Genomic DNA, 24,181 nt, shown 5'->3' on the forward strand with positions numbered 1-24,181 from the left:
CAGCTCCAATTGCTATGCGAGCGGAACCAGAAAAAAATGATCGAAAGAAAAAGACAGAAAGAAAAACAGAGACACACGGAGACAGACTGAGTGATATAGAAACATAAAAGAGAAAGAGAAAGGGAGAAACAAAGAAAGAGAAAGAGAGAGGGGAGAGGAAAAAAGATAATCAGAGAGGAAGAGTGAAAAAGAAAAGGAAAAAGAAAGAAGAAAGAGTGAGAGATTAAGAGAGAGCTTAGAGAGAAAGAAGGATGAGAGAGAGAGAGTGAGAAAAGGAGAAACAGAGATAGAGAACAAAAATAAGTGAGAGAGAAAAAGACAGTGAAAAAGAAAGGAAGAAAGAAAAAAAGAGAATAAGAAAAAGAGAGAGAGAAAGTAACCCAGCTCCAGTTGCTATGCGAGCGCAACCAGGCTTTGTCAACATCAAGTGGACATTTTTCAAACTGCGTCTCGTTTTTCCCTCGGTGTTGTCTGGCAGGCTGGATAATAACCATCGGAGGGCCTGATTCAGCCCGCGGGCCGCATCTTTGGCACCCGTGGCCTATTATTCCAAGAAGAATGGAGAATAGCAAGCAATCCGGTTTGTCTTTGGCTCCAAACTCAACATCCAAAGGTGACCTTTTCCTCCAATTATGCAAGCAGTGATCTTTCCTGCTTGCTGGAGGGCATGGGCCAAATGTCGCCTCGCCTTTTCTTTTGTTTTTAAGGGTTCGAACCCGGACCGCCAATTGTCTCCAAGTTGCGGGAAACACACCACAAATGCGAGCAATATTTGGGTCCAATCTCTAAAGCAAGGGGGTCTCCAAGGTGGTGCCCCTCTCAAGACAGTTGAGGTGCTTGCGGCAGACCTGTTCTGAAAAGAGCTCATCGGTGCTGGCTCATCAAGATTTTTTTTGTCAAATTATTTTTTTAAATTGTTAATTTAACCGTACTTCCTACCCCTTTTCCTTGTTTTCTCTCTCTCTCTCTCTCTCTATCTACACCTCTCTCTCTCTCTCTCTCTCTCTCTCTCTCTATCTACACCTCTCTCTCTATCTACACCTCTCTCTCTCTATCTACACCTCTCTATCTCTCTCTCTCTATCTACACCTCTCTCTCTCTCTCTCTCTCTCTCTCTCTCGTTCTCTATCTACACCTCTCTCTCTCTCTCTCTCTCTCTCGTTCTCTATCTACACCTCTCTCTCTCTCTCTCTCTCTCTCTCTCTCTCTCTCTCTCTCTCTCCTTTTACTTCTTTTTCTCTTTTTCGCCTGCTCTTTCTCTCCTTCCTATACTTGTTTTCTTCATGATGACCTTCTATTTTATTCTTCTTTTCTTACCATCTCTGTTTCTATCTATTCTTACTTACCTTACTCTTTTTCCCTTCCTTCTTACCCATTTTCTTTCTCTCATTTTTTTCGATCTTTTGTTTTCTCTTCACTCTTACCCTTTCATTCTCTTTCTCTTCTCTTCCTTTCTATCACTCTTTATTTACATTATTTTTGCCTACTTTCTGACCCATTATTTCCTTCTCTCTATCACTTCCCCTTTCTCTTTCTTTCTCTTCTTTCTACTCCCATTAACAAACGTAGTAATAACAAAAATAACCCAAGTTTGGGTTGATTGACCTATGGTCTTTCGTTGTGTTGTAGAGTTAACTCCTCTAAGGAAAATTGAATCTATTTTCATTTTTAAAAAAAAGAATGTTTATATTTAAGGGGTCGGTAGTTGAGTGAACTCACCCAGTAAAGGCAGTCCAAGGGTTCGGCAGGCTTTACTGGTGATCCGGGAGGGCGGGTCAAACAACAATGCTGCGAAAAGAGAGATTAAAATGTGAAAGGGTAGCCAATGAACTAGCACCAAGCCAAGGAAACTGAGTGTTGAAATAGTAAAGAGGGAGAGGTGTGGTTGGAGGGTAATCAGGACAATTGACTTCAGATGTGAGAGAAGTGAGTGACCACATTTGAGTGCATAGTCGGGGTCTTCTTGTTTGCAACAACCCAAACAATTGGTTGGGTTTATGATCATCTAAAGCAGGGGTGTCAAACTCATTTGAACTCGGGGGCCACAAACATTCTCTCGGGGGCCGGACGAGTAGTTTAGAGAGAAAGAAATAAGAGAAAGAGAGGGAGAGAAAAAAGAGAGAGAGCATGCAAAACAAAATAGATAAAAAGAGAAATAGTGAGAGAGGGGGAAAGAGAGAGAGAAAGAATAAAATCCAAAGAGAAAGAGAAAGAGAAATAGAGAGGAAGATAAAAGAGGAGAGAAAGAGAGAAGGTGAGTAAGAGAGAAAGAAAGAGAGAGAGAGCATGCAAAACAAAATAGATAAAAAGAGAAACAGTGAGAGAGAGGGAAAGAGAGAGAGAAAGAATGAAATCCAAAGAGAAAGAGAGAGGAAGATAAAAGAGAAGGAGAGAAAGAGAGAAGGTGAGTGAGAAAGAGAGAGAGAGAGAGAAAGATAGAGAGCGAGAGAGAGAGAGAGAGAAAGATAGAGAGCATGCAAAACAAAATAGATAAAAAGAGAAATAGTGAAAGAGGGGGAAAGAGCAAGAGAAAGAATGAAATCCAAAGAGAAAGAGAAAGAGAGAAGAAGATAAAAGAGAAGGAGAGAAAGAGAGAAGGCGAGTAAGATAGAAAGAAGAAAGCAAGAGAGAGAGAGACAGAAAGAGAAAAAAGAGAAAATGAAAAAATGAAGAGAAAACCTAAACGGGTAAAGAAAAGAGGTCGGCAACGGGAATCAGACGGAAAACAGGGCAGGATAGAGTCAGGAGTCCCAAAAGCTTGCCTAGCGTGTAGCGTAGGTCCGCAGATGATCTGACAAATGATGACAGGAAGGTAGGGGTTTAAAAAAAGAGGCAGGGAGCCATGTAATCATGTAATGTAATCAGTAATCATGACAGTTTGGGTCAATAGGCCAATTCAACCCATTTCCTGGCTGGTTTTACACCAAATTAGCCCAATGCTTGGGTTGTTTCAAAATGGATACCTACATTGTTTTACATTCTAAAGCTAGTTTGGTTAAGAAAAACCCAACTTTGAATAAGAATAGACCAACCCAATACATCCCCTTTTTTCTTGATGGTTTTACTGGGTTGAATTGACCCAAATTCTAAGCAAATGTAATGTTTTTGTCAGGACCAGAACGGAGACAGGACCCACTCGCGTTGCGTTTCTCACAAGTTTTATTAGAAGAAAGGGAAAGGGATGCGCCCAGGATCCGGTGATCGCTGGACGCGGAAGCAGGTGGCTCCGAACGCAGAAGTGGATCTTCCGTGGCGAGCGATGGCGGTGTCGGGAACGGAATAACGGGTCGGTCGCCGGGACGGGAGAGCGTAAACGTGGTCGGGGTCGTAAGCGAGTCGTAAGGCAGGAAAAGAGAGTAGATGTGGTCGGGGACAAAAAGAGGTCGAAAGCCAGGACGGGAGAGTAGACGCGGTCAGGATCAAAAACGGGTCGAAGCCGGGGGACAGACGGAAGCAAAAAACGGGACAGGTGGGAGTCAGGGTCGAAAAAGGCTTGCCTCGTGTTCACTGAGGTTTGCAGACGGACTGACGAAAGGGGACAGACGGGAGTGGGTACAAGTACTGATCGGAAGCCAATCAGAGTCTGAGGCAGTTGGCGCCAAAGGAGCGGGCACAGTTTATTCACATCGGTAATCATGACATAAAACCTGGAGACCAAAAACGTGGTCGGGGTCGTAAGCCAGGACAGGAGAGTAGACGTGGTCAGGATCAAAAAACGGGTCAAAGCCGGAGAACAGACAGGAGATAAAAACAGGTGTGAGTTAGGGTCAAAAAAGGCTTGCCTAGAGATAACTGAGGTTCGCAGACAGACTGACAAAAGGGGAATGACAGGACAAGATTTAATTAGTGGGGAAGCCAATCTTTTAACAAGCTGCTGCCGGCGCCACACGGGCGGGGCCAATTGGGCGCCATGGCAACATTGACGTTTTTAGATTTTTTGTTGATAATTCACCCCAAAATGGGTTCATTTTATACTGGGTCATTTTGTGGAGAATAACCCGAACAATTGAGTTTTTTTGTCCAAAACATACAGGAGCCCGGACAAACCAGAAAACTTTGGGTAGAATTGACCCAAAAATTGGGTTGCTCCCATTTTTGACCCAAATTAGTGTCTCAAGGAATACCAATAAGCACGAGACAAAGTTTTCAATCAAATCATTTGTCCTTTTATTTTGAAAGGCTGACAACAAAGACGCGGTGGATCACCTTGGGGAACGTCAAAATAAATTTGCATGTACCTCAAAAAGAATTTACTTCATATAACTCGTTTGAATATATTAATTTGTTTCATTCCTTTATAAACTAAATATTACATTTCCGCAAAATCAAATTACATTTAAAGGTGTAGCACTGAATGTTGGCCACTAGGCGGAGAAAGCTCCATGAATTTTCTCCATGTAGCTCGTTTAAATTTATTAATTAGTTTCATTCGTTTATAACTAAATATTACATTTCCGCCAATTAACAGCATTTAAAGGTGTAGCACTGAATGTCGGCCACTAGGCGGAGAAAGCTCCCTTTAGCGCACTTTTCACCGGCAGCTAGTTTTGGATTTAACGCGGCAGCGGCGCTAACGCCAGGACGAGCGCGACCCAAACGAGCGTCGACGGTGCCAGGAAGGAGGCGGAACTGGTGAAGGCGTTGAAGGCGCAGGTGTCGGCGTTGCCCGCGTTGTCCACCACCCTCAACTCCACGTCGGGCGCGTCGCAGAAGGCCTCGTAGTCGACCAGGGTGGCGTCGGGTTCGTCGGCGGAGGGTCCGAGGCCCAGGGTCCCGTTGCCCCGCGTCAAGCTGACCTGCTCCACCCCGGTCCCTCCGGCCCCGTCGCTCACCAAGACCCTCAGCTCCCATTGGCTGGAGCTGCTGTTGCCGTCCTCCACGCAGTTGACGATGCTCAGCAACCGGCACACCGGGGCGGCGGTGTCCGTCAACTACCGGGACAAACCGAGCACTTAGATAGTTTTCCTCAAGGAACCTGATCGGTGAGACCACCCACCGGATTGAGGACGGAAACCCTGCGGACCGCGTAGTTGACGTCCTGGTTTTCGGGCCCCTCCGCCTCGATGACGAGGACCACGGTACTGCCCGTCGGCGTGTCGAGCGGGACAGAAACGGTGGCGGTGCCGTTGGCGCTCACTCCCGGCTCCACCAGGAGAGAACTGGGAGCGCTGGTGTTATAGAGCAGGTTGTTGGTGGTGGCCCGGATGGAGACGTTCCCGTTGAAGACCCGGCTCGTGACGGAGAAAGGCACCGAGAAGGGTGTCCCGGGGACGAGGTTGCCCTCGGCTTGAGCCTAAACAGGGACAACATCAGGCTCCTTGTCACGTGCCGAAACCCGGTCTCAACCGCTCACCCTGATTGTTAGATTGGACGCCCGCAAGCTGGTGGGCAACTCCCTCTGGAACGTATTGTTTCGACCGCTGGCGACGTTGACCTCGTTGCCCTTCACCCGCAGAACGAAGGGCACGGACGGAACGGTGTCGAAGCGAGCCAAGTAGCTCCCGCGGCCTTGTGGCTCCACGTTCCCCGGGACCTGAAGCGATCCCGCCGACTCCACCAGGGTGACCTCCGCGATATTCGCCGTGTCGCTCCCTGTTATCCTCAACTGCAGCGTGCCGTTGGTGTCTTCCAAGGAACAGGGAACAAGTCAGGAACTTCCGATTCCTTCGTGTGAACGTACAAAAGGAAGTTGTTCTACCGGCTGCCGGACGTGTGTCCAGAACATCGAAGCTGCTCTTGGAGGGGATGTACTCCACAAAGTCAAACAGGAAGTCCAGCGGACTTTGACCTTAAAGGTAAAATCCTTCAGCAACGTTATGAAGGTATTCCTGCCGGCAGGGCACTCACCTGTGACCCTCAGGGTGTAAGGACTTGTTGCCTCCATTTTCACCTGCCACGTCCCAACTTCTGCAAGCTGCAACGTTTTCAGGTTTCCCACCGACGTGGTAAAGTCGGCGTCTGTGCTGAGGGTCTGCGTGTTTCCTGCAAGGGCACGATTGAATCTCATCCAAAATATCGAAAACCGTTTCGAGAAACTGCTTTTTGGGGTCTTAATGTAAATTTGATTCGGTTTCACCTTCAGGGTCGACGATGGTGATCTGACTAATATCGCCCGTGATAAAAAGCAGGACATTGCTGGTGCTCTCGTCCACAATGAAGGTGAAGTCGTTGCTCTGCCCACTGGTCCTGGAGGCCCGCAGAAGAGTCACCTAAGAAAGCCAGTCAGTGAGCTCAAGTTTTTGAGCAACACGGAGGAGATGGATACCATAGAAGGGCCGGACAATTGCCCGATGATGCCGGTGGCCTCCGAGAGTTCGTCTTTGTCCGCTTCAACGACAAGACCGCCGGCTGCCTGGGCGAGGTCCTTATACAGCTGAGCTTCCGAATCCGTAATCCTGGGGTTGTTTTGTCGCCTTCGCCGTCTGCGGCTGTTCGCTGACGTTCCCGTGATCAGGAAGTACACCTGGATGGAGGTAAAACTTCTCCGATCAACGATCTCAGAGAATCTAAGAGGGAGCCTGTGTGTTACCCACCATGGACTGGGTCCGTTCGATGAGACTGATTACGGTGGACCTGAGCTCCTGGTCTTTGGCAGGCGCATCTGTGAAGAGGAAGATGTCCGAGCTCTGCGGCGAATTTGTCAAGACCAACTTAAAAAGAAGAGAAGAAAAGTGTGAAGTTCCTTTCTTGTGACGAGTGGACTCGACCATCGTACCCGAAGACCCGTGAGACTCAATTCCGCTTCGTCTCCTCCGCCACTCGCTGTCAGATCATCGACAATCCCCTTGAAGACTTCCGGGTCGCTCGTCCTGATCACCGGCCCGATTCCTAAAGAAATTTTGAAACGTTATCGTCTTGGGGTGGAGAACAAAGACCAAACCGAGCTGGAATCCCAAGACCCTACCTGGATCGTTGAAGGTGCCGAGAATGTAGAAGGAAGGTTCGTTGTCGGTTCCCGCTTGACTGTCGACGATGGAGGAAGTGGCGCTCTGCACGGCGGCGATATCGTCGCTCATACTCTGCGTGGTGTCGATCACCAGACAAAGAGCTCTCCCTGAACCTCTGGCGATGCCCAACATCCTGATTCAGGAGAGAAAAGTCATCAGCGTCAGGTTCCAAAGGGTTTTCGCTGGTTTCTCGGCGTACCGGAGGAACGGCTCGTTTCCCGCCGCCCGCCGAACGTCCTCCAGGATCTCGCTGGTGGCCGCCGTGGCCAGATCGGCTGCCGCCGAGTGGAGGAAGCCGTGTTCGGAACCAAAGGTGTCTTTGTTGATGCCGCCGGTGGGTTCGATCCTGCTGGTGACGTCTAAGGATCCGCCATGACTGCACTTTCCTGTCCGACCGGTCGGTCCTTGTTTACTAAACAAATTTGCGCAAACACGTGTCTCCTAAGAACCTGACTCGATTTACCCGCAGGCTTGGTGGAAACTCCTGGGATAATTCCAAAATATCCGGTTGTTAGGATCTGGTTCTGGATGATGTCCGGCAGGATGTTGTCGCTGCAGTCGTCTCCGTCGCAGCTGCGGCAGGTGGGTTGGTCTGGACCTGAAAGAACACTGGGTTTTACCACCGGGTGTTCTTCTTCATCGAGTCAACCCTCGTACCTGCGAGGTTTCCGATGCTGGTGTCGGTTCGGATGAGGTTGGAATTGGGGAAAGCGTTGCCGTTCTCTGCCCAATTGCTGTGACTGTAAAAGTCCTTCAGGTTGAAGCAGACCACAGAGCGTTACAATCAGCCCAGAGAAGATGGGGAGCGGCGCCGGGACTACCTGTAGGGTGTGCAGGATCTCTCCCAGGTTGTCCTGGGCCGCCTCGAAGTTCTGCTGGCGGTTGCTGGCCTTGACCAAGAGCAGGCCGGTGGTGATGATGCCGCGGCCGCTGGCAAAGGTCTCGTCGTCGAAATGGAAGCTGGCGTTGAGGGCTTCCTCCAGGTCCACGCGGACGTTGCGCAGGGTGATGGATCGGATGGCCTGCTCCAAGTTCTTGGCCGAGCTTTCCGCCCGGCAGGCCGCCGCCACGTTGGATGCGGTGAACGGACGTGGCTACGTACAAACACATACGGGGGTCCATCCATTATTTCAGACACTCTGGTCCTTAAGGGCCGCACGTCCTGCATGATTTCGAAGGTTTCTCTCCTTTGACTCAGCTAATAGAAACGATTAGCTCGTTAGCAAGCTGGCAGGAGTTTTTTATTGACCCTGGTGTTCGGAATCACTCGGAATGGATCAGAGAAAGCTCAAAAACCTGGTAGGACACGCAGCCCTCGAGGACCAGGAGCGCCCAGGTCTTCATGATTTCCTACTGAGGAACATTTTCATTCTTCTACCGGTCATTGACTTAATTGCTAGCGGAAAAAAGTCAAATTCTTCATTTAATATAAATTTTGATGTTCTTCTTTCGATTTTTTTTCACGACATACAGACGCTCCCCTACTTACGATCATTCGACTTACGCAAAACAATAGATACGAAAAAACTTTTCAGGATGTCCAAAAATATCCGGACATTGGTGTTCCATTTTTCCGAGTAGAGGACAGTCTGTCGTACTTCTTATCGCCACTGTGTGGCACTGTGAGAAGTCACCCAGCATCCACCTTGAAGAAGAAATCTGCTTCCTCTTCCTAGTTCATGTGTAAACATTCTATACTGTATCTCCAGCGCGCTTAAACCTTGAGTTTTTATTGTTGACATGATTTTGAGAGGTTCGATTCCCGGCTCCTCCCGGTTATACGTCAAAGTGCCCTCGGGCAAGACACCGAAGCGCTAACGCTAAACACGGCCGACTCCGCTATCGGTGTGTGCGCGAACGGGTAGAGTAACTTGAAATGCAGACCTGTACCTGTTTAAAATAAAGAGTCTGTTCCTGCTCCCCGGATACTTCATTATTGTATTTCTTCGAATGATTGGTTTCCTATTTCTATCACGAGTTGAATCTTACGGGCGCGGTGAAGTCGGCATCCTCGTCCTGAGCCAGGGCCCGGCACACCTCCACCGTCACGTTCAAAACCGCCTCCTCCGTGATCTCCAAGTGACTCCTGGAATCTCCCGGCAGAATTCCGAAACCCCCCGCCGGGGTTCCCAGCAGCAGGACTCCCAAAAGGACCCACGGCGACGGCATCGTTCCCGAGACCGAAGACCGGTTCTTTAGCGAACGGGATCCCTCGGGTGGGGTTTTATCTGGTTTTATCTCTCTGGTGACAGGTTCTTGATGGAAATGAGGTTGCTTGTTGCAGGAAGGAGGTAAACCGCGTAGGACCTGTCCGACCTGTTGGGTTTCTGGTGACGGAGAGGGTTTGCCCTTTGCTCGACTTTGGAACTCTGCCATGCCCCCGATGCAAAAACCGGGATACTTCACCCTGCGAGAACGCCCCTAGGCCGCACCGGCGAGCAAAAAAGGTGTCCCCGCGTGATTTGCCTGCAGGAATGCGGCGAAAGCGAAAGGCCTCGACGAGAGAGCATGCAAAACGACTCGAAGGGGCGTGGTTTATGACAACTCGCAAGATCCGGATTCGCCGACGTCGACCAAACGGGCGCGGGTTCGACTCCCGAATCAATTCCAGACTGGAAAGGTTCTACCTGAGGATCGGGAACACTATTGACCCCTCGTCATGTCCAGTCCCGTTTATTTGTGTAAATGCAAATGGTAAATGGTCTGCATTTCTATAGCGCTTTTCAAGTCAATGAAGACTTTACAATGTGCTTCACACTTACCCATTCACACACTCACACACCATTAGGGAGTCAGCCTCTAAACGTTTTGAGGATAATCAAGATGCTAAATGGTAAATGTTTGCATCTCTATAGTGCTTTTCAAGTCAATGACTTCCCAAAGCGCTTTACAATGTGCTTCACACTTACCCATTCACACAAACACTCACACACCGATAGGGAGTCGGCCTTGCAAGGCGCCGACCTGCTTATTGGGGGCATTAGGGATTCAGTGTCTTGCCCAAGGACACTTCGAAATATTAAGTCAAACCTGCGACCTCTTGATCCCAAGACGTTATGCTGACGGCTACATGCAAACGAGTCTTGCCAACCACTAAGTGCTAACCGTTACATGCTAACGAGTCATGCTAACGGCTGCATGCTAACCTGTCAGGCTAACGGCTACATCTGAATATGTCATGCTAACGCATACATGATAACTTTGATAGGCGGAAAACAAGAATTTCCACATTTATATTTTGTCAAAAAAAAATTTAAGATCATATTTGTACTAAATAAATAAAAACATTCTAATTGCAGACTAGAATGTTTGTGCTCCTTTGGAGTATGGCCCGCATCAAGTGAGAAACCATTCTTGGGAGGTGTTTCCCTTTTCTGGCCTGGAAGAGTAGAGCGTTTTTCTGGGAAAGCTGTTGGGTCAACAAAACCGAGCTTTTTGGGCTAGTTCACTCATCTGGGGTTACCTAACTGACTACTTGTAAAATATGTTGTTGATATTCAATGTCATTATGACCTCAGAGAGTTGAATGTCTTTCTGGTAAAACTTCTGGCTCACCAAAACAAAGGTGCTGAGTCGGTTTTCCTTTTTGGGGATTTTCACCTCTAGTGTGACTGACCTGATTTCTTGTGATCCTGGAATAAGTTGTTCTGGTCTGAGAGAGTGAAATGTCTTTTTGGGAAAGCAAAAAAAAAAAAAGAAGAAAGCAAAATCAGCTTTTTTGGGTGGCAGTTTTCACATCTGGGGTAACCTACCTTACTTCCTGTAAATGTAGTGTTGATATTCAAGATTGTTCTGGCCTGTGACAGTGTAATGTCAAGTTAACAAAACTTTATGTGCTGAGTGAGATTTTTTCGGGCATTTTTCACACCTGGGGTAACCTAATGACAATGGGGAACAAACGAAAATATCTACTCAGATCCCAAAGGAAACTCACGGGTGATAAAGAGGCAACGGGTAAATATCACTAAAAGGTGAGCAACACGGCGTGATCCGCTCCTACCCGTGGAGGTCGGCGATGCGAACAGCATGAGTTCCGTTTTGCTCCCGGCGGGCTAGGAGGAAGCCTTTAGAAGCCTTTAGCATCAATATTCATCGGACGGGCAGGCTCTCCTGTAATGGATTCGCAAAAAACACAATCCTCAAACGTGATGGGCTGATCACAGACTCCATTCCTTACGATCGGGTTGAATAACAATACCTGTGTCTTCTTCGTATTTATCGATCGTCGTAAGCTTCGTTTCCATGGTTATCGGGTTTTTGTCAGGATCTGGTACGCCACCTTTCCTCAGAGGGCGCCAACCTGGTTTGGAACTGGACACACTTGCACCGAATCTCCCTCACACCTGTTTGTAAATCTCTCTCTCTCTCTGGTTCTCTCTCTTTTTTCTCACTCTCTCTGTCCCACTCATTTTCTGACTTGTCCTCTCTTATTCTTTCTTTCTTTTTTGTTCTCTCTCTTTTGTTTTCTGTCCCTCCCTTTGTCTCTATTTATCCCTCAATCGCTCTTCTTCTCTATCTCTTGTTCTCTATCGCTCTCTTATTCTCTCTCTCCCTGGTTCTCTTTCCCTCTATTTCTCCCTCTTTTGCTCTCTCTATCATCTTTTGGTCTTTCTCTTTTTTCACTCTATTAGGAACTTGGTCCTTCAAATCGTACTGGGAAGCAGTCTTTGGGAATTCTATGACAGAAGTTGGTCCTTTGAGCCGGATTGCGAGTTTTTTTTTTAATGTCCATTCTATATTGACTGCTCAGACAGCACACTGCGTCGGGTCATCTTGATTGCCAAGTTTTTGTTATCATGTCAGGTATTTTTTTTTTCTGGTATTGACACTTTTTTGTCCGTGGTCTTTGTTTGTTGTCACAGGGTTTTGGTAATAAATAGCCTTTGTTGAACACACCTGCCTCCATTCCAGTTTCCCTGCACTTGGGTCCACTTCTGCAAAACGTGACAGAACTACCTGATCACCAAAGGACCAGTTCCAGCCGTGAAGAGAAGGTCACCGGGCCGCTTTAGGTCCCCTGTACCGGCAGAGAGAAAAGGTCCCCTTGCTGCTCCTGTTTCCTGTTCCCGCGGCGATGTGAAGGTCCCTCGGCCGCTTCTGGTCCCTCTTCTGGCAGCAAGAAGCTTCAAGTTTTGGCGCACAGTGAATGTCACTCGGTTGCTTTAGCTCCCAGTCCTTGGACAGCTTTTGGTCCCATCTCAGGGGATACAGACAAGGACTTTCAGCCGTCCCCAGTACCGGTAAAGGTCTCTTTGATGCGGCCTCTGTCATTTGGGTCACCTGGTTCCTGGCCCTCCAAGTTGAGGTCATTTGAGGATCTGGTTGTACCCCCAGAGAGGGCCAACTTGACAAACCCAATCTCCCCACACCAGTTCCCAATGAGAAAGACCCTCGGCCGTTTCCTGCCCCAGGGGCGAGGAGAAGGTCCCTCAGGAGCTTCTGGTCCCTGTCCCGGCGGCGGGTTGAAGGGCCCCCGCCTGTTTCTGGCAACCTGGCAAGGCCCCAATATATTCTCATGAAATTGAAGAAACCTCCTCCCCAAAAATCGGTAAACATGGGGTCCATGCTAGCCAAGCGGCGGTACGATAGTCAAGAAAAGGGGGAGGGGGTTTGTAGTTGGCTGGGGGCCGAAAAAGATGGCGGACCGGGGCCAGGAGAGAACATCTGTTGCGACATAGTCGGGTCAGGGGGGGGAGTGGGGGGTGTACGTAGCTAGCATTAGCATAGCCTTAGGTGACAGGTAATGGTGGGGTTGGGGGGGAGGGGCTGAAATATTCTATTTTTATTCCGACATCATTATTACCTTCTACAACTTGAGTCGGGGGCCGCGGAAGCGAGGGTCCGGGTGAGGTTGGGCCACAAAAACGTTCTGCTCTTCTTAAAGGGACAGTGTTTTATTTTTTTTTTGTCCACTAGATGTCGCTGGAACCAAAAAAAGAGTCCGAGAAAGACGACAAACTACAATGACTGAAAGGGAGCCAAAAAGAAGGAAAGAATATTTTTGATTGAGAAAGGAATAAAAAAAAGGGAAGGGGAAAATAGAAAAAGGGAATAAGAAGTAGGAGAAAAGAAAGCAAAAAAAGAAAATGAAAAAGATAAAAAAGAAAGGAAAGAAAGAAAAGAAAGAAAGTGAAAATAGATATTTTTTTTATCGAATTTTACTTTTTGCCCTCTTTTTTTCATTTTTCCGTTTATTTTAGTCTTTTTTTTTCTTTTCATTTTTTTATTATTTCCTTTTTTTTCTCGAGTTTTACTTTCTGTCTTCTTTTCTTTTAATGTTTTGTTTTTCCCCCTTTTTTTCCTTTTCCTCCTCTTTTTATTTTTTTCCCTTTTTTTCTTGAGTCTTACTTTCTGTCTTATTTCTTTTCAATTCTTTTTTTCTTTTTTTCACCCTTTTTCCTTTTCCTTCTCTTTTTATTTTTATTTCACTTTTTTCTTGAGTTTTACTTTCTGTATTATTTCTTTTCTTTTTCTTTTTTTCCACCTTTTTTCATTTTCCTCCTCTTTTTATTTATTTTTCCTTGAGTTTTACTTTTTGAAATTTCTTCCTTTTTCATTTTTCTCTTTTCTCTTTTATTTCTTTTTAATCTTATTATTTCTCTACTCTTTAAAAGTGATACGGTGCGTTTTGGTGATTTTGAGTCTTTTTATTTTTTTTTGCTGCGCTTTTAGCACTCATTTCCGGCGGCACGACAGAATCCAGTGACAATATAATACTTGCTGTCCCTTTAACTTTCATATTCAGGCGGGGGTCTCAAATCCCCTTCGAATTGTGGCTCCCGGGCCGCACGTTTGAAACCCCCGGTTTCCATTTTCGTCTTGAAAAATGCTCGTAGGCCGGATGTTGATAATCTGCTTTGTTATCGTAGCCTCAACTCGAGATAATGGAACCAACCCGATCACGCCTTTTCCTTTCTGCTAAATAAAAAATGAGCGATTGGCTGCCGTTCCTGCAAGCATGCTAGGCGCTCAGCGGGGGGCGCTAATTAGCCGAGATCCATCGGAGGGCTGACCTTCAAGGCCTGGTGGATTAACACTAGAAGAGGCAGGAATTTTCTAAAGCCCTCGGGAATGAGCAAAGGACAGCCAAAAGGCTGCCTTCTTTCAAACTATCATCTCAATGGCCCATCTTGTCTCCATTCTTCTCTCTCTTTCTCTTTGGTTTGCTTTTGTTTTCTCTCATTCTCTCTATCTCTCTCTAGTTTTCTCTCTGATTCTCTCTCTTTCAATTGTTTTCTCACTTTTTTTCTGGTTCTCTCTCTTTTTTTTTCTCTTGCTCTCTCTGGATCTCTCTCCCTCTCTCTCTTTGAATCACTCTTGATTTTCTCTCTTTCGCTCTATCTCTCTCTTTCACTTGTTTTCTTACTTATAGTCTGGTTCTCTCTCTCTTTTTCTCTCTCGCTCTCTCTTCCTCTGGATCGCGATCTCTCTCTCTCACGCTTTTTTTCTTGTCCTCTCATTCTTTCTCTTTCTCTCTCTATTGTTTTCTATCCCTGCCTTTGTCTCTATTTATCCCTCATTTGCTCTTGTTCTCTATCTTTTGTTTTCCATCGCTCACTTATTCTCCCTCTCCCCGGTTCTCTTGCTCTCTAATTCTATTTTTTTTCTCTCTCTTTCTCTCTCTCTCTTGTTATCTTTCTGATTCTCTATCTTTCACTTGTTTTATTACTTATTATTTGTCTGGTTCTCTCTATTTTTTCTCTATCTCTCTGGTTTTCTCTCACGCTCTCCCTCTCTCACCCGTTTTCTTGCTTGCCCTCTCTTTCTCTCTCTTTTGTTTTCTATCCATCCCTTTGTCTCTATTTATCCTTCAATCGCTCTTGTTCTCTATCTCTTGTTCTCTATCACTCTCTTATTTTCTCTCTACCTGGTTCTCTTTCTCTCTAGTTCTCTATATCTTTTTCTCTCTCCATCTCTCTCTTGTTCTCTCTTTTTCACTTGTTTTCTCACTTATTCGTTTTCTATCCCTGCCTTTGTCTCAATTTATCCCTCAATCTTTCCTGTTCTCTATCTATTGTTTTCTATTGCTCTCTTATTCTCTCTCCCTCTGCTTCTCTATATTTCTTTCTCCCTCTTTTGCTTTCTCTCTTTTGTTCTTTCTCTTTTTTTCCACACTAGTTAGGAACTTGGTCCTTCAAATCATACTGGAAAGCCGTCTTTGGGCATTCTATGACAGAAGTTGATCCTTTGAGCCAGATTGTCAAGGGGTTTGTGTACGTCCGTTCAATGACAGAACTTGGTCCTTCGAGCCGGACTAAGAAGCGCTCTTTGTGTGTCCATTTTATGACAGAACAGGATTGGAAAGTGGTTTTTAATGCGTCTGTTTTAAGACAAAAATTGGTCCTTTGAGCTGGATTGGGAAGGGTTTTTTTGTACGTCCATTCTATGACAGAACTTAGTCCTTCAAACAGGATCAGGAAGCGGTCTTTCTTCATGCATTCCATGATGCAAGTCGGTCTTTCGAGCTAGATGAGGAAGCCGTCTACACGGAACTTGAAAAACCTCTTGAATATCTTTCACTGTATTTTCATCCGATTAAAAGCTATCGTGAATTCCACACACATCCGAAAGTTGTCTGGTAAAAACAAAGAAACTTCCCGGACGAATTGTGGTTCTTTCTATAGACCTAGCTTTTTAAACACCAGCCTGGCACGGACACAGCGCAAACTGCCACAGGAGAGCGGCCTGCCAAAGATAAACGCCGCTAATCCGGCCAAAACGGAAAACATCATTTGGACCGGATCCACAAAACGCTGATGGCAACCTGCACTGCGGCTTTTTTGTCCGAGGATTTGATCCTACAATGTCCGGAAATGAAGGACACCGGGACAATCTATGCGCTCTGTCATGATTACTGATGCCAGGCACCTGTGCCCGTTCCTTTGCCCTGGTCTCTGATTGGCTGGTGAACTCTTTTTAAACCCCCGTCTTCCAAGAGGAAGCTGTCAGACCGTCTGCGAACCTATGTTTTCAGCTAGGCAAGCTTTTGTACTCTCCGACATTATCCTGCCCCGTTTTCCTGCCTGATACCTGTTGCCGACTTGTTTCTGGACCCGTTTCTGTTTTACTCCTCTGTCTTGGCCATCGACCTGTTGTCTCACTGTCAATAATGACCTTCGCTCGACACGGAAGGGCCACTTCCACGTTCCTGCTATCGGCTACCTGTGACCGACGATCATCGGATGGTGGATGCAAGCTCTGTTCTCTTTCTCAATAAAAACTGAGTCAAACGAACGCTATTGGGTCCTGTCTCCGTTTCTGGCTTGTGACACGCTCATTATTCACAACTCCAAATAAGCTTTCTGGCCTCGTCCATCTTTCGAAAATCCGACAAGTTCAGGAAACAATCTAAGTTCGGAGATTTGGAAAGCAAGTTTCGGGTCGGAGGAGTCAGAATCTGCCAGCTTTGGATCCCGCTTCGTCTCGGTTTGACTGACGGCGAGCCGCCCGAGCGCTAACCTTCGGTTTCAATCTGCCAGTGTGGGGAGAAAAATCCGATCGGTGGCTTCTGCCGGAGTCGGCCTCCGGTCCCGTCGACGAAAGCCTCAAAAATGCGGATTAAAGGGTCAAAGACACGCCAAAGTAGCGGTTCTTCATCATTTGTCAGGAACAAACACGCTGTGGAGTGCTAGAAGAGCGCAGGAACACGGTACACAGTCGAGTTGCCAGGCGATAGGGTCGGTGTTCCGGTCAGTCCAAATAGCCAGAACCACAGTCTGAGAGTTCGTCAAGCAGTACCGGGCAAGGGTTCGGTACACCGGAAAGACAAAATGCTGAGACAAGACTGCATGGGACGTGACATGAAAGCAATGAACTAGCACCCAGCCAAGGGGACAGTGTTTAAATAGTGAAGAGGGAGAGGTGTGATAGGAGGGTGATTATCAGTGAGGTGTGGGGTGGAAATTACAGCCAGGAAGTGCCGGGAAGTAAGAACCACTGGTCTATAACGTAGTAGGAATTTCTCAAATCCGAGACGAAGATAATATGATGATTCAAAGACACCTGGAAAGTACATTTCCTCTTGGAAGGGGTTTACAGTGCTGTTAAAAAGTATTTAGCCCCTTCCTGATTTCTGTGTTCTTTGCAGTTTTAATACCGGTGATCCGGAAAGCCGGGCAAGGATTCAGTACACAGGAAAGACTGAGACAAGAGTGCATGGGACGTGACATGAAAGCAATGAACTAGCACCCAGCCAAGGGGACAGTGTTTAGATAGTGAAGAGGGAGAGGTGTGATAAGAGGGTGATCATCAGTGAGGTGTGGGGTGGAAATTACAGCCAGGAAGTGCCAACCACTGGTCTATAACGTAGTAGGAATTTCTCAAATCTGGGACTAAGATGTCCTCGGTTTTGTCCTTTACGCACTTTTTGGAATTTGTCAACTGATAACGACTCAAAGACACCTGGATTAGACATTTACTCTTGGAAGGGGGTTTCCTGATTTCGGTGTTTTTTGCAGTTTTAATTAGACCCAATGTGTAAAAATCTTCACCCCCTGAACCTTTTAGCAAGTTGGTCCACCTTTGTTGGCGATAACTGGTAGCAAATGTTTTACAACGCTGTGGAGGGATTTTGGCCCATTCTTCTTTGCAAAATTGTTCCAAATCTGTCCTATTGGAGGTTTTCTAGCATGAAACAAACAGAAACCCGCATCAGTCTGGAGCAAGATACTTGAAAAGGATAAGGCCAACGTAACTTACCGATGATGTCCCCTGGCAAACGAGGTGAATGTCTTTCCAGGACAATCCAGAGAATCCAAATATTGACTCCAATACCGATAACGCCGACGGAGGAATAAAAATACACCTAAAAGCATTTCTGCTTTGTTGGAAGATCCTTGTTGAAATCGGTTCGTATCCTACTAAAACTCCCCTTTAAAAATAAAAAGTAGTACCCGAATAAAATCATGATTGACATTGGTTAGCCAATAAAATTTCCAACATATATGTACACAATTTTTTTAATGTATTCAAATCAGAGCCAAAGGTAAACGTGTGCCAGGCCAATTGTAATTCATTTTTATGCACCATTATCAAGTATGCACAATCAGGGACTGGCTTTTAGAAAGTCAAACATTTACAACTCTTTCACAATATCTAAAAAAATAATCAAAGGAATGCAAGTTTTAAAGGCTGTGAACTGGTCATCTCCAAATTTTAGCTATTGTCTCACCAAAGGCTTCAAGATTTGACTCTGGGATCGGGATTTGAGGCATATTGGGCAGGGACACTGCCCGAGGAATTCAACTCAGCTTTCAAAACAGTGGCCAATGACTTTTTCACCTAAGGCCATCATGGATTGACTTTAGAAAGAGAAGTCAAACACTTACAACTCTTTCACAATGTCTAAAAAATAATCAAAGGAAGGCAAAGATTTAAAGGCTGTAAACTAGTCGTTTCCAAATTTGACAAGGGACCAGCTTAGACTTTTAGCTATTGTCTCACCAGTTTTCTAGCTAAGGTGCCCATGCCACACTCATCTACAAGCAAAAAAAAACCCTTAAAACCTTCTATTTCTGTGTTTAGACGACTCAAAGATATCAGTTTCAGAGCGTTCCCTTTAAAATGTTCTCCAAAGGCTTCAAGAAGAGCATTGATTTGACTTTGAGATCTCGGGATTGGGATTCGAGGCGGATTGGGCAGGGACACTGCTTAAGGAATTCAACTCAGCTTTCAAAACAGGGGCCAATGACTTTTTTACCCAAGGGCGTGAGGGATTGACTTTAGAAAGAGAAGTCAGACATTTACAACTATTTCACAATGTCTAAAAACATTTTAAAAATGAAAAGTTTAAGAAAAAAAATAACGTAATACTGGATTTACATTTATTTATTTAAGAAATTTGGTTAGTTTGACGATCTAGAAACTTTTTGAGTGATAAATATGGAAAAAAAAAACATTTTTCAGTCGGACCCCTCGGGGACCCTAGGGGTTGGGACGGATCGGTTTGGACAGGAAGTCATCTGAGGTGGCGGGAAATGACAGGCTTGCCGAGACGCTTTTTCGCCGGCTTGACAACTTTTTGTCACTGACGGACCAAAGCGCAGGGAACGTTGACGGACAGGCCGGAGAAAAAAATATTCTAGCAATGTCTGACATCGGGCTCCTTTTGGGTCCTCAAAAATAAACCCCTTCTCTGGACTATAAGCTGCACCTAAAAAGCTCAAAATGAGTTAGAAATTAAAACGGGAAAAAAATGGGAAATGCGTACGAGTGCATTATCATATTTGAGCAATCACGATTAGAAACGACAAGAAAAGTCAATCGGTCTTATTTCAGTATCACACTATTTTTAGTCACGGTACCAGAAAAAAATAAAGGAAACAGGAAGTCATAAAAATAGGTATACAGTTTTGTTAAAAAGGTGTCAAAGGTTGTTAAAGACGTGCAGCCCTGCTTTTGCTCATATCGTTCGGGACAACCGAATGACTTCCCACAATGTCTTTCATCGGTTCAGGATTTGCCGCTCTTTGTAAAAACTTCACTTCAATACAATGCCGCAATACTGCGAGGAGGGAATAAAAAAGAAAAGTAAAAACATGGAAAGGAGGAAGAAAAACAAGAAAATAAATGAAAAAGAAGCAAAAGGACAAAATGATAAGAACAAAAAGATAAAAAATGAAAAGAAAAATAAAGGAAACAATGGAAAAAAAAGACAAAAGAAAGGAAAAAAATGAGAAAAGGGAAAATAAATAAATGAATGAGGAAAGCAAAGGAAAAAATAAAAATAAAATGATTAAGAAATGAAAAACGAGGGAAAAGCAAAAAGAAAAAACTAGAAAAGGAAAAAAGAAAAAATATACAGGAAAATAAAATAATTTAAAAAAGAAGAAAACGGACGAAATGATAAAAACATGAACAAAAACGAATAAAAATAAAAATAAAAGAAACAATTGAAAAAACAAAGATAAAATCAAGGAAAAAAATAAGAAAAGGGAAAATAAATGAATGAGGAAAGCAAAGGAAAAAGGAAATGATTAAGACATGAAAAACGGGGGAAAAAAAGCAGAAATAAAAAGAAAAAGTAGAAAAGGAAAAAAAGAAAAAAAATACTGGAAAATAAAAGAATTTAAAAACTAAGAAAAAGGACAAAATTATAAGAAAAGGGAAAATGAACAAAAACGAAGAGAGGAAAAAAAAATAAAGGAAACAATGGAAAAAAACAAAGACAAAAGAAAGGAAAAAATAAGAGGGAAAATAAATAAAGAAAGCCAAGGAAAAAAGAAAAACAGGGAATATATATAAATATAAAAAAAGAGAAATAATAAGAGAAAAGTAGAAAAGGAAAAAAGAAAACAATACAGAAAATAAAAGAATCTTAAATAGAATAAGGAAATCAGTAACAGAAAAGTAAAAAAAAAAATTAAAGAACTGTAAAAGATGAGAGAGAGAAAGAGAAAGAGAAAGAGAAAGAGAGAGAGAGAGAGAGAGAGAGAGAGAAATACAAAAATGCAGCCGAAACCCATTTTCTTTTTCCAACTTTCAAATCTTTTATTTCATGAACAATGTTTCAAAGCACATCCACATTCAGGATAGAAAATGCAAAAACTGAATCGGGACAAAACACCGGGAGAAAGAAAAATGCAAAAAACGGTGTCCAAGAGGTGGCGCCGGGTGAAAAACGGTTTAAAATATAAGGGAACGGGGCCCCAAATGTGGCGCTGCTGCTACACTGGCTTCCATTATATGGATTGGTCCTTGTCCAGTCGGGGTCACTGACTATTCTATTTTCTCAAACGCAACTCATTGTAAAAACGTACCCACATTTCAGACTTCAAACATAAAACATAAATAATATGTCTCTATCAGTTTTGTGCATCGAGAAACGGATATTTTGGCCCATTCCTCCATGCAAAACAGCTCAGTGAGGTTGGATGGAACAGCAGTTTTCAGTTCTTTCCACAGATTCTCAATTGGATCGAGGTCTGGACTTTGACTCCTGAACAAATTGGTGTGTTTTTTGGTGAACCGTTCCATTGTAGCTTTTGCTTTATGTTTTGGATCATTGTCTTGTTGGAAGACAAGTCTCCGTCCCAGTCTCAGGTCTTTTGCAGGTTTCCTCCCAGGATGGTCCTGTAATTGGCTCCATCAATCTTCCCATCGATTTTAACCACCCTCCCTGTCCCAAACCATGATGCTGCCACCACCATGTTTAACAGTGAGGATGGTGTGTTGAGGATGATGAGCTGCGCTGCTTTTACGCCAAACAGAACGTCTTGCATTGTTGCCAAAACGTTGGATTTTGGTCTCATCTGACCAGAGAACCTTCTTCCACATGTTTGGTGTGTCTCCCAGGTGGCTTGCGGGAAACTTTAAACAACACTTTTTATGAAATGGCTTCCTTCTTGCCACTCTTCCATAAAGGCCAGATTTGTGCATTGTTGATTTGTGATTGTTGTCCTATGGACAGATTCTCCCACCTCATTGGTAAACCTCCACAGTTCATCCAGAGTGATCATGGGCCTCTTGGTTGCATCTCTGATCAGTTTTCTCCTTGTATGAGCTGAAAATTTAGGGGGACGCAGTGATTTCAATGTGATAGCTTGCAAAGTGCTCCTTGGGATGTTTAAAACTTGGGAAAATCCAAATCCAGCTTCTCCACAACAGTATCTCTGTCTTGCCTGGTGTGTTCCTCGTTCTTCATGATGCTCTCTGCGCTTTTAACAGACCTCTGAGACCATCACAGTGCAGGTGCATTTAGAGAGACTTGATGACACACGGGTGGATTCCATTGATCATTGTTAGTCATTTAGATCAACATTGAATCATTCAGAGATCCTCACTGAGCAGAGTTAGCTGCACTGAAAGTAAAGGGGCTGAATCATTTTGCGCACCCATTTTTTGTTTTTTATATGTTAAAAAAGTTATCCAATAAAGTGTGTTCCACTTCACGATGGTGTCCCACATATTGTTGATATTTCACGAAAAAAATACATTTTTATATTTTTATGTTTGAAGTCTGAAATGTGGAATAAAAGGGCACAAAATTCAAGGGGGCCAAATAGTTTCGCAAGCCACCTCCTAGAGATAAATACACTTTCTTTTTAAAAACGGGGTGTATTCTTACTTTCAAAATGTAAATCGAGTATTAGCATCATAATACTTTCATTTTTAAAAATATGTCTTTTGTTCCTTCCCCAAAAAATCAACGGTGTACTGATATAATCCAAAGCTTCCCTCCTTATAGATAAATACTCTTTTTTTTTAAATGGTGTATTTAGTATATACTCCTAAAATTTGGGTGCATCGTTTCCTCCCTCAAAATTAAACCGAGTATTTACATCATCAAATGTGTACTTCTTTTTGATAAGTACGCTTTTTTTGGAAAAAAATCAAAATAAAAATGTTAATGTTTCCTCTCCAAAAATGAAAGCGGGTATTAACATCATCAAATGGAGACTTTTTACAGATAAATGAGTTTTATTTTGAAAGACGCGGTGTATCCTTTTCTCCCGGAAAGTAAAACGAGCATTAACATCATCGATAAGTGCATCATTTACACGTTCGACGTCAAAAATCGGTGAGTCTGAATTTTGGAGGAATAATGGGAAATAGTTTTGCTCCCGACTCGAAACGGGGGGAATATATCCAAAAACGGAAGACTCGGGATGCGCCCGTGGACAAACGTGGCTGTGCAAGACGACATATGTGCAAACTTTTTGACGGGAGTATTCGGAAAACACAAAGTACCGCGGACCAAAACGCGTAAAGAAGGCGGAGCTTCGCGTTTCCGTCGGAAAGTACGTGAAAAAATAGGTGGCGTTCCGGGCCAGGTCGAGAAAAAAAACAAAACCGCTTCTTCCCACGATGCCGGCAGTTCTGCTGTGCCTGAGACAAAACTGTGCAAATGCTACTGTGCTTTTCGTCCTGCGCGCTAGCTAGCTAGCTAGCGGCGATGCTACCAAAATACAGGAAAAAAAAATCAGAGGCCTCCAGTACGGATACGTAGAAAGTTCGGGGATGCGGTTTTCGGACGGCGGTCGGCGCATCCGGACCAGGCGGATTACGAAGTCACCAGGGAGTACACCAAACTGGAAGACAGAAACGGGGGAGGGGGCGGGGCTTAAGTACCGATACTCCTGCCGATATTATCGACAAAGAGTAAAAAAATATGACACTAAGAATTGGAACTATTTTGGCCCCGGCTGAAAAAGAAGAAAGAAAAATCGTGGTTTTGGTCCTTTTTCGGGTTGTTTTGGTGTTGTTCGTTGGGTTTAGCTTGGTTTTTCAGGTTCATTTTTGGGGTCTTTTTTCGCCCGCTCATTTTTCAGACTTAGTTGGATTGTTTCAGTTTTTTGGGGTCATTTTGGGGTCTTTTTTGTTGTTGATTTTCAGTCCATTTTTGGTTCGTTTCACTTGTTTTTGCCGTTTTTGGCTGTTATTTCTGGTTGTTTTGCAGTCGATTTTCATTATTAGGTTTGTTTTTTTGGTTTGGTCTTTTTTGGATCATTTTTTAGCTGTTTTCGGGGTCAGAGGTTTTTTTTGGGGGTGGGGTCGTTTGTCGTTTTCTTGGATGGATTTTTCATTATTTGGTTCTTTTACCAATCGTTTTTGGAATCATTTAAAAAAAAAAAAGTTGTTTTTGTTTTTTTTTAGTTATGGTTATGGTCATTTTGGGGGTCATTTTTTTGGCAAATTTCTTGGCTTCTTTTTGGTTAGTTTTCTCTGACATTTTTAGGTTGTTTAGTCAATTTTATTTCAGTTATTCTTTAGTCGTTTTTCCCGCCCAAAAAAAAAAAGTGTTTTGGTTCTTTTTAACGTCAGTTTTTGGGTGTTTTTCGTGGGGGATCCCTTTCTTCTGGCATTTTTTCGTTGTCTGGGTCTTTTTTCTGACATTTTTTGGGTCCTTTTTTTCTGGTTCATTATCTATTTAGGGCCATTTTTCCCTTTTTGGCACTGTTTGGATGGTTTTTATTTCAGTTAATTTTTAGTTGTTTTTCCCACCAAAAATCTAAAAAAAATTGTTTTTGGTCTTTTAGGGTCTTTTTTCTGTCGTTTTTTAGGGGTCCATTTTTGGGGCATTTTTTCCTTTTTTGGATCTTTCTTCTGTCATTTTTGGGACATTTTTTGGGTCAACTTTTGTTTTCCGGTTCATTATTTTTTTGGGGGGCATTTTTCCTTTTTTGTGTGTCTTTTTTATCATTCTTTTTCATTTGTTGTTTTTTGTTAGTCGTTACATAAAATAAAATGAAGTTTTGTTTTTTTTGGGGGGTATTTTTCAGTGGATTCTTATTTTT

The 24,181-nt window shown here is 44.1% G+C and overlaps 2 protein-coding genes across 4 annotated transcripts in view; both read right to left on the reverse strand.

Annotated features, from left to right (window-relative positions):
- Nucleotides 1-4,143: 4,143 nt before the first annotated feature.
- LOC148345925 (von Willebrand factor A domain-containing protein 7-like) lies at nt 4,144-9,424 on the reverse strand. Its single transcript, XM_088325322.1, has 15 exons — nt 8,937-9,424; nt 7,769-8,041; nt 7,605-7,698; nt 7,411-7,545; nt 7,147-7,333; nt 6,905-7,080; nt 6,716-6,828; nt 6,534-6,650; nt 6,266-6,463; nt 6,077-6,209; nt 5,848-5,982; nt 5,699-5,788; nt 5,354-5,625; nt 4,997-5,293; nt 4,144-4,931 (listed from the first exon to the last, which is right to left on the reverse strand). Exons 1-15 carry the CDS (start codon nt 9,321-9,323, stop codon nt 4,554-4,556), a joined length of 2,985 nt encoding a protein of 994 aa, XP_088181448.1. The 5' UTR covers nt 9,324-9,424; the 3' UTR covers nt 4,144-4,553.
- Nucleotides 9,425-20,409: 10,985 nt separating this feature from the next.
- Nucleotides 20,410-24,181, reverse strand: part of cnih3 (cornichon family AMPA receptor auxiliary protein 3) — a 64,118-nt gene continuing 60,346 nt past the window's right edge. For all 3 annotated transcript variants that reach the window (XM_088324396.1, XM_088324395.1, XM_088324394.1), the window contains one exon: nt 20,410-22,975. Coding sequence is in view for 1 of the 3 variants with exons in the window: in XM_088324395.1 (XP_088180521.1) it covers nt 22,948-22,975 (28 nt within the window). In the remaining 2 variants the exon portion in view is untranslated. The remainder of the gene's footprint in view (nt 22,976-24,181) is intronic.

This window comes from Urocampus carinirostris, chromosome 20, assembly GCF_059441175.1.
Source record: "Urocampus carinirostris isolate Australia breed hairy pipefish chromosome 20, RoL_Ucar_1.0, whole genome shotgun sequence".
Lineage (NCBI taxonomy): Eukaryota > Metazoa > Chordata > Actinopteri > Syngnathiformes > Syngnathidae > Urocampus > Urocampus carinirostris.